This window comes from Carcharodon carcharias, chromosome 7 (genome assembly GCF_017639515.1).
Source record: "Carcharodon carcharias isolate sCarCar2 chromosome 7, sCarCar2.pri, whole genome shotgun sequence".
NCBI classification, from domain to species: domain Eukaryota; kingdom Metazoa; phylum Chordata; class Chondrichthyes; order Lamniformes; family Lamnidae; genus Carcharodon; species Carcharodon carcharias.
In genome coordinates this window covers 32396587-32410071 of record NC_054473.1, presented here as the reverse complement: position 1 = coordinate 32410071, position 13485 = coordinate 32396587, and the positions used below count along the sequence as shown (strand labels likewise).

Genomic DNA, 13485 nt, shown 5'->3' with positions numbered 1-13485 from the left:
TGGGAAGAGGCCCTTAGTTGACCACTTAAGTAGCAGAATTGGCCTCTGGGCAGGAGGACAATCCTCCATCTTGCCTGCCACTGGCAGAATGCCATGGCAAAGGGAAGGTGACAGGCACATCACTCCTGCCCTCCCTCCTGGTTTGTCAGTCCCCCCCACATCCCAGCATGCTCTGGCAGGCCCCCAAAATTCAGACCAAAGTGTGCTCTTTGCACCCAGTTTCCAAGGTTAGCTTACCTCATATCTTCAGGGTATAATTCAATCACTGCCAGGATCAGAAAATTGCAAGGACATGAAATTTAAGGACAAAGGGGACAACTAAAGGAAAGATAAGATCCTAAGTTCAAAAATGGTAAAAAGACTCCTCAACAGCTGATTCACAAGAAACATTGGCAGCCCATTTATAAGTGACGCTGATAAATAGCGCGCATAATGGGCACACTTCAAATGGAAGTGAAAGGCTTCTGTTCCACACTCACTGTGTGCACTGTCATGGCACAAGATTGGTGGAGTTTCAGTTGTCCCGAAGTCCCACCCACCTATCTCAGCAGCTACAGGGGGCAGTGAAAAATCTAGCCGTATTCACATATAAAGACTGGACACAATGAGTGTAGAACTGCTGACACTAATGGGAATAAATGCATTTATTTGGAGGGGGGGAATCACAATAGTTTCACTCAAAATAAATTAGCTCCATCCTAATCAAATTCTGCTTTATTATGCCTAGGCAAACCATTTTGACTTACTTACTCCGAACATCTAACTGTGCAGAAAAATGCAGGCTCTTCACTCAATAGTTTTCTTCATTCCATACTCACAGTGCTTATAATTTAATGGCCAATGATTAGTAAGCCTATCCAACATGCCCTTTGTTGTTACACCAAATACTCATTAAACCCCATATAACTGATGCTACTTAGGTTGACAATAGGGATTTGGAAATGAACCCAGAAAAACATTTAATTCTTCAGCACTGCTGGACAAGCAGAATTACCTATTTATATAAACTGCTGAAATGTGGACTCAATCCAAAGTTGATTTTATAATGACCCTTCATGGTATATAGTTGTTGATGTACAATTGAAAGCATTTCAGTTTGTAGCTACATTTATCAGGGAGAGCCTTAAATTTAACATGCAAGTTTGATTCTATTAAATGAATTTTACACGTAAAATACATGCATTGATATATTTGAGTCTGTTAATTGGGTTAACAAGTATAAAGCATGCACTGGTGTGATTGATTCTGTTAAATTCTCTAAAATAGAGTTACCAGTGATTTTGGGTACCTATGAGATTTTTTCACTTTTTTTCCTTCAATGTAATTAAATGACTAAAAGTATTTTAAAGTATTCTGGGGAATATAGGGTTAAAGTAGTTAGTTATTACACTGCACAACCAGCAGACCAATATGATCAAAGATTTCCATGATCAGTCCATACCATTACATAAATGAGCATTGTTTAAGTAATACAATTTTTCAACTTCTGTCATTTCTTAGACAGTATATGGGGGCAATTTTGCACATTCTCACTGTGGCTGTGTTTAATAGAACTGGAGTCTTGGCAGGATTAAGTTACATAAATCTCAGGAAATGACTGAAATGTGAAGTAGAATAAAAGCAGTACCTCCATAGGGTGCTTTGTTAGCTGGAATTGTACAAGGCTTTCAGTGTTCTGTTGCCTGAATTCCAATCTGACCTTTGAGTATACTGCAATATGGCATTTAAGATAATAAAAGGCTAGCTATTAAAAAGAATTAGCATTGTGTCAAAGGTCAAATTTCATTTCTGATTTGAGCTTCCATCTAACATTAATTTTAATTGAACAACAAAGACTAACAGTACAATATTTCTCATTTTTCTCTCTAATAATCCCAAAAATATTGCTGAAAAGAGAAACATGCACTCATCAGAAAAAACACAAGAGTGTCAAATTTCAACCAATCACAACAATTTATGCTACAGGAGAAAAGGGTGTTGATTGATTACCTAGTTGACTCTGATTGGCTGAGGCATTGCCATGGGGAAAGCGACAGGGAACAATGGGCTCCCATGTTCCCAGGTAATTCAAAAAAGGCACAAGGCTTGAACATATTCCTTTTGTTTGCAGAGAACAGGTCCCTGCTTATGAATATATATCTTTTCTAGCAAGCATAAATGAGCCTTGTTATGAGCTCGACTGATTATCTTAAACTGGTTATTACTGCAGCTTTTAGCACACTCAGGATTGTTCAGCAAGTGCTGCCCAACCACGAAATCACTTGTAACAGTATGTGTTTTGCGTTGGGTTTTGCTAGCATGACTGGTCTCTACTCTGCCTATTACGAACATCTGAAGGAGTATGCTGTTAGATTTAATCAGCCAGTCACTGGGACATATAGCCTATGCCCCTGGCATTGCACTGGCACTGAAATTATGTGGTAGGCAAAACATCTCTTTAGACTGATGGCAGCATTTTGTTAATGGAAAATATCACTCATGTAGCCTCTGCATTGTAGCAGCATGCAACAGTTTGATGAACCTGTTGTTCAAATTTTGGAGATGCTTTGCCATTCCAGGGCAATTTGAGATAAACTTTTCAGGTCAGAAAGTGGCAGCCTTTCACTCTTTGGGAGTTTGCATGATACACAGCAATCAATGATCTGATCAGGATTGCCATTGACTGGATAGCTTTGATGTGCTCTATTTCTGTGTCAAGCTTGCAAGGTGAGGAAATGGAAAGGGCCCTAGTTACAAGGTTGCTAATAAGGCCAATCTTATAGCGTGTAGAGCTATATGAATCCCAATGTGTATGTTGACCAGTGAGGGTAGGCTTGTGGTAGACAGTAGTGGAAAACCCATTAGCAGATTTCTCAACTATTACATAGAGGAAAGGGTATGAGTTAGACTGCTCCATCTCAAAATGGAATTTGAGTGCAGGGTGGAATAGATTAAGATGGGTGAAGAAATCTTTACACAAGGCTGCAGATTCAAAGATCACAAACATATCATCTACATATCAGAAATATGCATGGGATAGGAAGGCAGGGTTAATTCCCTCAAAAGGTGTTTCTCATGGAAACTGACAAAAATGTTAGTGAGCACTGGATCTAGAGGGGTTCCCATGACCACACCATCTATTTGGGCAAACATGGTGTCAATTAAAACTGAACTCAACTGCGTGAATTGTTAAGTTCATAAGTTCAATAAATACAGAATCAGAAAATGGCGGCACATCTACATTGCCATGATATAGAGATGTAGCACAAATGTTGATGGCTTCTTTCAGTGGCATGTTCATAAATAAGCTCACAATGTCAAATGATCATATAGACAAGGTGTCTATTGTTACATGCGATTCTGCAATTGGGCAGCACTTGCTGAACGATCCTGAGTGCACCAATAACTACACTATCAGTTGAGCATATTTACACTTACTAGAAGCAACATACATTCATACATAGGGACCCATTCTCTGCAAACTAAAGGAATATGTTCAAGCCTTGCACTCTTTTTGAATTACCTGGGAGTTTGGGGAGCCTATAGTTCTCTGCTGTTTTCTCCATGGCAATGCCTCAGCCAATCAAAATCAACTAGCCAACTAATCAGTACCCTTTTCTCCTGTGGTATAAATCATAGTGATCGTTTGAAATTTTGAATTCTTGCATTTGTCTTTATGAGTGCAAGACGGAAAGCAATATGTCTCTCTTTGCAGCAATATTCAAGCTGTGTACTAGCAAGTGAATCCCAAAAATCTTTAACAGGCAGGCTGAATCACACGAATTTAGATTTATTTGGCAACTTGGATTAATCGGATGAAATTTGCCATCTCCTAGTTGTCACATTTAAGGATTAAATGCTACTAACCTGTTGGAGGATTTACACCCTCACTTGCTCTGGGCAGGGGAGCCACACTGGTGAGCGATGGATCACTAGGACGAATAGTCTGTACGAGCTGCTCACTGATATTATGTCCTACTTTTCCTGTCAGAGGGAAACATTTTTGTTGGAGTTTGAAATGAATCTTTCAGGCACATGTGCAGTAATATAATAACTGAACTGTATGATACAAAGTATAAACAGATTTAGAATTAAATCTTCAAATTCTAACAAGATAATCATATGTGCAAACAAAAACTAGATAAAAATAAACTACTTACGAATCACCATTGTAGCACCTTTTAATTGTTTATTCACCAGTGCAATATAAACAAAGACAACAATGTGTTTCACCAAAATTGGTACTCTGGAATTTTAAAAAAATCTTATCAAATTCTGACTGACCTTATTTCAGACTTCCATATTCAAGTCTTTTTTAAAAATCTTTTTTGCTACCTCTGACATTCTGGAGTGGATTGGATACATTTACTATGCCCTGGTACCAGTTAGTTACATTGGTAACTGTGGCATAATTTGTTCTTGGATAAGGAATCTGATACAACGGGAGGTGAATGGGTCATCTTATCTTATCAGCTTTGGAGAGAGAAACAGAAATGGCTTTTCGGGTTGATCACCTTTGGAAGGTCATCAACTCAAAATTGAAATGTTAACTTTGTTTCTCTCTCCACAGTTTCTGGTGGAAATGCTGAACATTTCCAACATTTTGTGTTCATAGTTCAGATTCCCAGCTACCACAGTATTTTGCTTTTGTATCATCATATTGTACGCTGCTTGGATCAGGTATGCATGTAGCTGAACCTGACCATATGACTGATGAAGTACAATCTGTTTAGTGTACTTCAGGTGCAAAGGTACATTTCGGTAAGCAGTGTTGGACCACTACTACCAACATGGAAGAAGAAAACTCACACCACATCATTTTTGCCATGACTAACGTAAAAGCTCAAGTTGAAGAAATTCCAAGGCTGTTGATGTTTTAAAAAAATATTAGCAGAGGGCCCACTGTTAACATTCAATTTAAATGGCCAACTCTGCACATAGAATCAGAGAATGGTTACAGCCCAGAAGGAGACCATTTGGCCTGTCATATCTGTGCTGGCCCTCTGAAGGAGCAATTCACTTAGTACCTTCCCCCTTTTCCTTGTAGCCCTGAATTTTTTTTTCCTTTTCAGGTAATGAACCAATTTCTTTTTGAAAGCCTGAAATGGAGCTGTCTCCACCAGTGTATTCCAGACCCTAATCACTCGCTATGTGAACAAGTTGTTCCTCATATCGCCATTGCTTATTTTACCAATTACCTTAAATCTGTGCCCTCTGGTTCTCGATCCTTCCACCAATGGGACCAATTTTTGTCTACCTACTCTGTCCAGACCCCTCAAGATTTGAATGGCTCATTCAAATCTCCTCTCAACCTACTCTTTTCCAAGGAGAACAGCCCCAACATTTTTCTACATTAGTGAAGTTCCTCATTCCTGGAACTAATCTGCATCCTCTCTAATGTTTTCACAGCCTTCCTAAAGTGTGGTGCTCAGCACTGGATGCAATACTCCAGTTGTAGCCAAACCAGTCTTTTATATAGGTTTAACATAACTTTCTTACTTTTGTACTCTATACCCCTATTGATAAAACCAAAAAGCCATCTGCTTTATTAACCACTCTTTCAAGCTGTCCTGGCATCTTCAATGATTTATGCACATATACACCCAGGTCTTTCCGCTCCTGAACCCCCCTTATTTTATATTGTTCCTCCACATTCTTCTGACCAAAATGAATCACTTCACACTAATCTGTAGCAAATTTCAGCTGCCACTTGTCTGCCCATTCCACCAACATGTCTATGTCCTTTTGAAGTTCTACACTATCCTCCTCGTGGTTCACAATACTTCCAAGTTTTGTATCGCCAGGACTTGCAATGTTCCATTTTCCCTATGCAGGCAGTAATACAGTGTTAGTTAGGTCTGCTGACCCTCCCACATTCTGAACAGTCTCAAATGAATGCATGTACTATAATATAATTTCACATAATGATGAAACCCAATTTTAAACATTGCATAACTGCATGACCGCTATTCATTGACATTGACTGACAACATGGCTTTACAAAAGTATTTTATTCACATTGTGCAAGTACAGTCTGATAGGGCAACACTGTTTGGCATATGTTTTAAAGTATTTCGGAATGTAGGAACAGGAATAAGCCACTTCGCCCCTCAAGCCTGTACCAACATTCATTGAGATCATGTTTGATCTGTGACCTAACTGTATATACTGGCCTTTACCCCATACCCCTTAATAACTTTGGATAACAAAAATCGATCAATCCCAGATTTAAAATCTACACTTGATCTGGCATCATTTGCCATTTGTGGAAAATAGTTTCAAACTTCTACTGCCCTTTCAGTGGAACTCCTGCACCTTTAACACCTCATAAATACTAATATGAAAGTAATCTAAATACATAAAAATAACATAATATCTGTGCGTTTTGTAACTTCAGACAACATGACCAAGACTCTTTCAGTTCAAATTGTCATTTATAACAACAAAAAGTAAATCTTAAAATTCAAGAAAACTATTAATGTCTCATGGCAAAGTTACAACTTCAGTGAACTGCCAAGGATTTGAATGGATAGAATAGAAGGAAGAACCATTTATTACCTGTTTTAGTACATTTGACTAGGCAAAATAATAATAGGAAATGAGATTAATCTTTACAATCTTTATATTGGTAAATATTACATTTCCAAATGGACATCAACAATGTGAACTCAAGCCATAGGATACTTTTCACACTGCCCAAATCCTCAATGCACTTAATATCATATTTGTTCTCTATCACCTGTTATTTGTGTTGAGGCCATGCATTTATCTGTCATTAACAGGATAAAGTTTAATGGATGTTTTATCAGTTAACATCTCAGGAATTCCATTTTCTTTTCCTTGTGCTTCTATTATAAATAAACATGAGAAATACAATTCTATGGGTTCCCAGATTTTTAGGAAAGGGTGAGGCTGTTGCTCTAGGATATGGAGTTAAAGTTTACCCTGGATCAGAGCCATGCAGTATATTTCATCAAGCTCCAGTTATCAGGCCTGCTATGATGATCCCTAAATCTATAGCAAACTAAATGATGAATGTTGTTTTCTGCATTGTTACCTGCAACAATTTCCCTACAAAGCACAAGGAGTCATGAGGAAAAGTATTTGTAATTGATTTACTGTCATCATGCCTATGCCTAGGAACAACATGCTCTCTTTTTTTGAAAAAAAGCTTATTTTCTTTGCGTTTTCCTATTTTCTCACTCTTTAGTTAGCTCACTCCAAACACCTTAGTCTGGACAGTGAAGAATTGCCTTGTCTGTATAGCACTCCCTGGATGTCACCAGCACTACTCAAGAAAGTTCGAAAAGTTTGAGAAAGGAATCTCTTCCTTCCCCCCTTAGTTTCTATCACTCGCCAATGAGAGTAGTGGAACTCAAAAAGAATGAGTGCCACTGTCAGTCAAAGCTGGAATCCCAATTTAGGTTTACTTATTGGGAGCTAATGCACCAGCTCTCAAGTTATCTAAATGTTTCTAACAGACTGTCTATATTATATTAAATAAGGCATGTTCTGTAATCTTACCTTCATCCAAATCTGGGCTTAGTTTAATGCTATTAGTGTCCTCCTCTTCATCAAAAGGATAATAGAACAGTGCTTGAGGCTGTTTGTTTGGTACTGCATTATCATCTTCCTTAACAGCAAAAGGGGGTTGCTTTGTGAGACTAAATATAATTTTAGGAAATACATGATCTGTTTGTTCCTCTTTATTTTCCCTGCTTTCTATCTTTTCTTCTAATATTTTTTTCTTTGAGATCGGTTCCCTTTGGAGTTCTTCTTCTCCCCATGTATCTTTCCTTTCCTTTTCAAATGTAATGGGTTTGGCAGTTGTATCCATTGGGGTAACGCTGACGATATCTGGTACCCTTGTGGTATGAAATGGGCCATGGGGACTATTAGGAATCACATGTTTTTCTTTGTAATCATAGTCTTCATTTTCATCATCATCACTGTCTAAGTTCCTACTGGCAGACTTCTGTTGCCTGCTATTAAATGGTGCATACTCTTTGGAATGTTTAGAAGATTCCTTAAGTAAGTGTTCATTGTCTAGGGGCTCTTGGTCATAGCTATATTGGTCATCATAATGCCGCATTGACTCTTCATTATCATTGATTATTGGATAGGCAGTCTTCATCTCTTGAGTGGGATCACAGTCTGGAAGGGCATAGCACATTAAATCACCACCGGAATTTGGACAATGGCAAACTTTACATGGTGGCATGTGAAATGTGTGCCCTGCCGTGTACTTCTGACCATTATTAAGACACCCCACCTTGGCACATTGTTGGCAACCTTCAACTGGTTGTAAAACTTCAATGCAGTTCTGCGGAAGCTCAGGGCAAGGAATGAAATAACAACTTATCTTGCCTCCTCCACTGGGACATGCACACTCTGTACTTCCAAAATCAACAAAATATGAAGATCCTTCGGGTACTTTCCCATCCCTGAAGCCACCATTAACACAGTCATAATACTGGTAACCCTCACATTCACAACCATATTGCACGCAAGAAGCACAACAAGCCTCAGGCTCCAGCACCTCTTCAATGCAGTTTTCTAGCACAGGGCAATTCACACCAGTACAGTCCTTTTGGGCTAGACAGCTGCTACAGCATATCAACAGGCAGAACCAAATCCTGAGATCCAATAATCCAAATATTTCCAGTCTCTGTGAAGCCATAGTTTTGAAGGGACCTCACAGGCAATAGATATTCGCAGAAGCAGCTTTGGTTTAAACTTTCAGGAGAAGATTTAAATCCTCTTGGCTTTTGTTTTTCCAGAAACTCCAGGCCCAGCTCCAAACTGTAGATTAATTCTTTGTCTTCTCTTCATAAACCTTGAACTTATGAAAGAAAAGTCTGTTAAAGACTTTGCAAACTGAAATTTCCAATATAAAATAGAGAAAGCCTTGATGCTTAGTGTAGGCTATTGGTTAACTAAAACCGATGGAACCAATTAAACAGAAACTAAAGAACTGTCTGAAAGTGTGTACTTCTTGGCATCTCTCAACTGCACATAAACCAACATTTCATTCATATGTTACAGTATCACATCTACTTGACGCATTACATCAGGTTTGCTATTATTAGCAGTTTATTCTACATGGTATGGTTCTCTATACTCTATGGTGGTAAAAGTAAAGTGTTATTTCATATTTTCCTTGTTTCACAGGTTTGTAAAGAAAAACAAAGAAAAACATGCATTTACGTAGTGCTTGTTACAACCAGCGGATATCTCAAAGTGCCTTGCAGCCAACAAAGTACTGTTTTAATGCAGGAAATGCAGTAGCCAATTTTGCACATAAGTTACCACAAACAGCAGTGTGATAACAACCAGACAATCTGCTCTTTCGTGATGTTGATTGAGGGATAAATATCGTCCAGGACACTGAGGATAGCTCTCCTGCTCTTCTTCAAAATAGTGCCAAGGGGTTCACCTGAGCAGACAGATGGGGCCTCACTTTAACATCTCGTTTGAAAGATGGCACCTCCAACAGTGCAGCATTGTTTCAGTACTGTACTGGAGTGTCATCCTTAACTTTGGTACTCAAGTCCTTGAGTGACTCAAGAGTGCTACCAACAGAGTCACAAATGACACACAAGATTGATTGAACAATTCATCAATAAATTGACACAATATTCATAGGAAAAAGTTGTTTTTCTAACATGCGTTTTCAGATTCAATGAGAGTAATTGTGGGTTTTATTAAAGACTATTATGGTATTTAAAATGAATATACTTTTTTCCAGCTACAGACGCAAGATATTTTTTTGAGGTATCCATCTTAGGTATCTGCAAAAAACCAATTCTTTCTGCCAAGTGCATGTAGCATTGGGGGGTAGCATTTCTTTTGGCAGAACTGATTCAATGACTTGGAAGAAGTTTTATTAAAATCATTCTAGCCATATGCTTTCGATATTTTTAATATGTGAAAAGTAACACCTAATTTTCAAAAATTAACTGAGTATGGATCATTCATTAATGATTTTATTCTGGCGGGGAATGGGTTAGGAGGATAAATAAATTTACAGCTTAAAAGCGCCATGTGGATTATTCTACAATGAAGCAGCTTTGTTCAGTTGTAGAGGGTTAAATCAAGCTTACTCTCTCAAAGCAAAACATGCTGAAAATACTCAGTAAGTTGTGAGAAAATCTATATGCCATTGAAAATCATATACAGCCATAAATATTTGATAATCAAAAGCTAAAGAAAATCTGTGAACTTAAATTTAAAAACACGTTTAACAGTGATGTAAAATAATTCACGAATGTTTTTGGAAATCAGACCTTAATTGCAATTACATTCAAAATACGATCGCAGCACCCAGTTATTTCCCAATTTTCAAACAATAAACCCAGAGCTACAGCCGCAGGAACAGAATTATTATTCCTGTGGATTCATGCCTTCAGCAATGATTTGGTTCATTAATGCATCATGCACAGAGAGTTGACTTCAGACTTTTATTTCACAAAAGATTATGTGTATGCTCTCAAAAAGGATATTGCACAGCATTCTGCAAGATTGATTGTTTCTAGCATTGCAATCATTACAAACCCTCAGTGGAAATTTTGAAATGTGAATCTCAACAACTGGGAGTTCATTAAGTTTTCAGGTTCAAAATGGTGAGACCCCATCATAAAGAAATGGTTACAATATCAGCTTTGTGAAATGAACCAACATTGATTGAAACAGGACAACTTCTGATACTGCCACGTTTTTTTAAAGGAATTTCTTAGTTTGGGTTTTAGAGCATCTGTTGTGCTGCAGCAAACGAAGATTATTCCCTGACCACAGCAAAAGTTTTTTTTTAACACCAGCTGCTTTCTGCAAGAACTGTAGCAGCTCCAAAATGCATGTGATCCATAAAGTCACACTGTCAGTAAATTGTGAAAGAGGGGAAAATGCTGTAGCTCTCACTGTGAATAGGGGGGATGTTGTTGACCATTTCTGTAGAAGGCATCAGTTGAAGCTTTTATGGAAACTGCTCTCTAGAAACTTAATTACTCATACTTTAAAAGTCAATACAATCATTTATCCAATTTGAAACTTAACATTCAATAAATCCAAGTTTATATGTTCTTTCCTTTTAATAACAAAGTGTGCCTCCTGCATTTTTTCCAAATAGATAGTTCTGGTTAAGTCCATTGCCCTCTATAGGCTAACAATATCTCTGATTTAATGGCACTAACTGACTCAACTGGGAAAATCTATGACTTATTTAGATAGTTTCCTGGCAGCAGTCTACATAAAACTGGATTGCTGCGCTCCAGCACTTTAAAATGTTACCATTAACATTGGATTTTAAAAGAAAGAAAATTTAATAGAAAATTGGAACAACAAATGTATGTTATAATTCAACAGAGACTGTAAGAATTCATATCCAGGATAAACTGAAAAAAAATCTGAGAGCAAGCCAGGCACATGGCTACAATGATGACTAACATTTATTGTTAAAAAGGAACAGCCTGGATTTCCCCCTCATTCGTTTACATCTAAACTGTGTGATTAAAATCAGGTCACATCATATAGTTCAGAAGCCATTTCATACAACTTGTCCTTTGCTATGCCCAATTGATTTCCAGTTGTTTTATTATTCCTGAGCCAGCTACTTTTTTATTTCCAATGCAATGTAAGGATGTGTGGTTTCAGAGTCCAGCCTTGGGAGTGGCGAAACTCTGTGTAGTACGTGAATAGCGTGTAACCTGAGCAGTTAAAAGTTTCATGGCTGTAGTGGAGTTTTACCTCCTGTGATGTGTGAGGAAACAGCTTAGAATTTCAAAGGAGCATAGTTGTTATCAGTCCAATGGGACTCAGGTTTAATCGGAAGCAGTGTTTCTGCATGGTCACTCTGTCTGCACAGTGTAGATTGAAAGCAGATACTCTCCTAAGATTGCAGTGACTTTCTCATTAACACACAACTGGGTGCTAGTTCTCCCAGAGGTGATGTTTGAACACAACGTGACAAATAAGGCAGAGAAAAAAAACTCATCTCTAAACTGGGGGAATTGTAATGTTAGCTTCTAAACAAGAAGTTTCTTATTACTTAAAAGTCTAATTCTTTGATGCCTAACCTGCCTCCATGAGTTAAGTTAGTACAACTATGCAGCTAAAGCTGCAACAGATTAGTTTTTACAGATAGGATTGTTTGGAAATCTCATGTCTTCCTCTTACACAATTAACTCAAGGCACAATGCTTTTTGCCCACAAAAGATCTTTACAGAAAACAAAACTCTTCTAGAGTGGTTAAAAACAAGCTTACCTCTCTGCCCTTTTTAAAAACAAAAGTGCATGAGCAGATCAAAAACACAGGTTCTGTAAATTAAATTGTAGCTTTTAAATAATTTGGTAGTTTAAATCTGTCACTGATCCATGCTACTCCTTAAACAAAACAGCATTCATTTCAACATATTTCTCTTCGTTCCTTAACATTTGTTTGGCCAGTTCATAAAACTCTCTCAAAAGAAACATCAGCATAAAAGCAAGACTTACCAGTTCCAGCAGTGCGTGTGTGCTGTGCACAGTATGAAAACCTTGACGTGTTTTAACAGGGTGGGACCAAATCTTCAATCTCAACTGACCAACAGCAAGGGCTATTTGTTCAACCTGAAACCAAAGTTTCTCATCAATCACAGTTGCTTACCTAATGTGCTGGCCTGCTGTCAGACCCTTTTAATCTCCCTCACCCCAATTTATTGTCTGCTATTAGACTTTTCTTTGAGCTGCATCCCATAAACAGTTTTCCCCCAACATTAAAATATATCTGCAGCCAAGTACTACCCAGAGCACTACATGATGTAATGGGTGTTCCTGGATTTTTTGATATTCCAGTCCAGTAATATTTGCCATGATCTGTGTTCTAGAAACAGGAAGTTCAGGAAACTTATTTAAAATGCTGAATTCCAAAAATGTACACCAGGAGGAATATGTAAGAAATAATCCTACACTAGCTTAACAGTTACAATCCTTACCTATAAAAGAGGGAAGATGGAAATATTTTATAAATTAAACAAGGAAAAATTACAAACCACAGGTGAAAATTGACAAAGAAAATTATTAATGCTTATATTTGGGTTCATCCCACTGAAGCAAAAAATGTGCTGTGGTTGTAATAAACAAAGAAAATGTAATTATAATTCCATAGAATTCAATATTCAAACAAACAACTTTCTTTCTTACCACTTTGAAGGGAGTGATCTCAAAGCTTGCGCACTTTAATCCATCTGTTGGTCCAAATAAAATATTTCAAAATGTTATTCCATCCTGATTCTTGGGGACCAATTATGTGCTGAGAGTCTTTTGGTATGCAGAGTCCCTACAGAATAGCCAGCAACAATATAGCAGATGGTCGGCAAGCAACCACTGCTCAAAGTGCTGAAGTGTCGTTCAAAAAGACTGGAAAGAAACTCTTAAATTAGTCTCAGATGCCCTTCGACTACACTGCCGGAGGTTGGCATTTCTGATAGAAATTTTCTCAACATCGCCATATGTTATGAAATCTGTAACAAG

At 37.8% G+C, this 13485-nt stretch overlaps 1 protein-coding gene across 2 annotated transcripts in view; it reads right to left on the bottom strand.

Annotated features, from left to right (window-relative positions):
* Positions 1 to 13198, bottom strand: part of fbln2 (fibulin 2) — a 201235-nt gene extending 188037 nt beyond the window's left edge. Inside the window, exons 1-4 of one of the 2 annotated variants that reach the window (XM_041191987.1) lie at positions 13156 to 13198; positions 12469 to 12582; positions 7504 to 8821; positions 3847 to 3963 (exon numbers count right to left, since the gene is read on the bottom strand). In XM_041191987.1, coding sequence (XP_041047921.1) covers positions 3847 to 3963; positions 7504 to 8659 — 1273 coding nt within the window. In that variant the 5' untranslated portion in view covers positions 8660 to 8821; positions 12469 to 12582; positions 13156 to 13198. Of the gene's footprint in view, positions 1 to 3846; positions 3964 to 7503; positions 8822 to 12468; positions 12771 to 13155 lie in introns of those variants that run through there. The other variant, XM_041191986.1, reaches the window with a different exon arrangement.
* Positions 13199 to 13485: the final 287 nt, after the last annotated feature.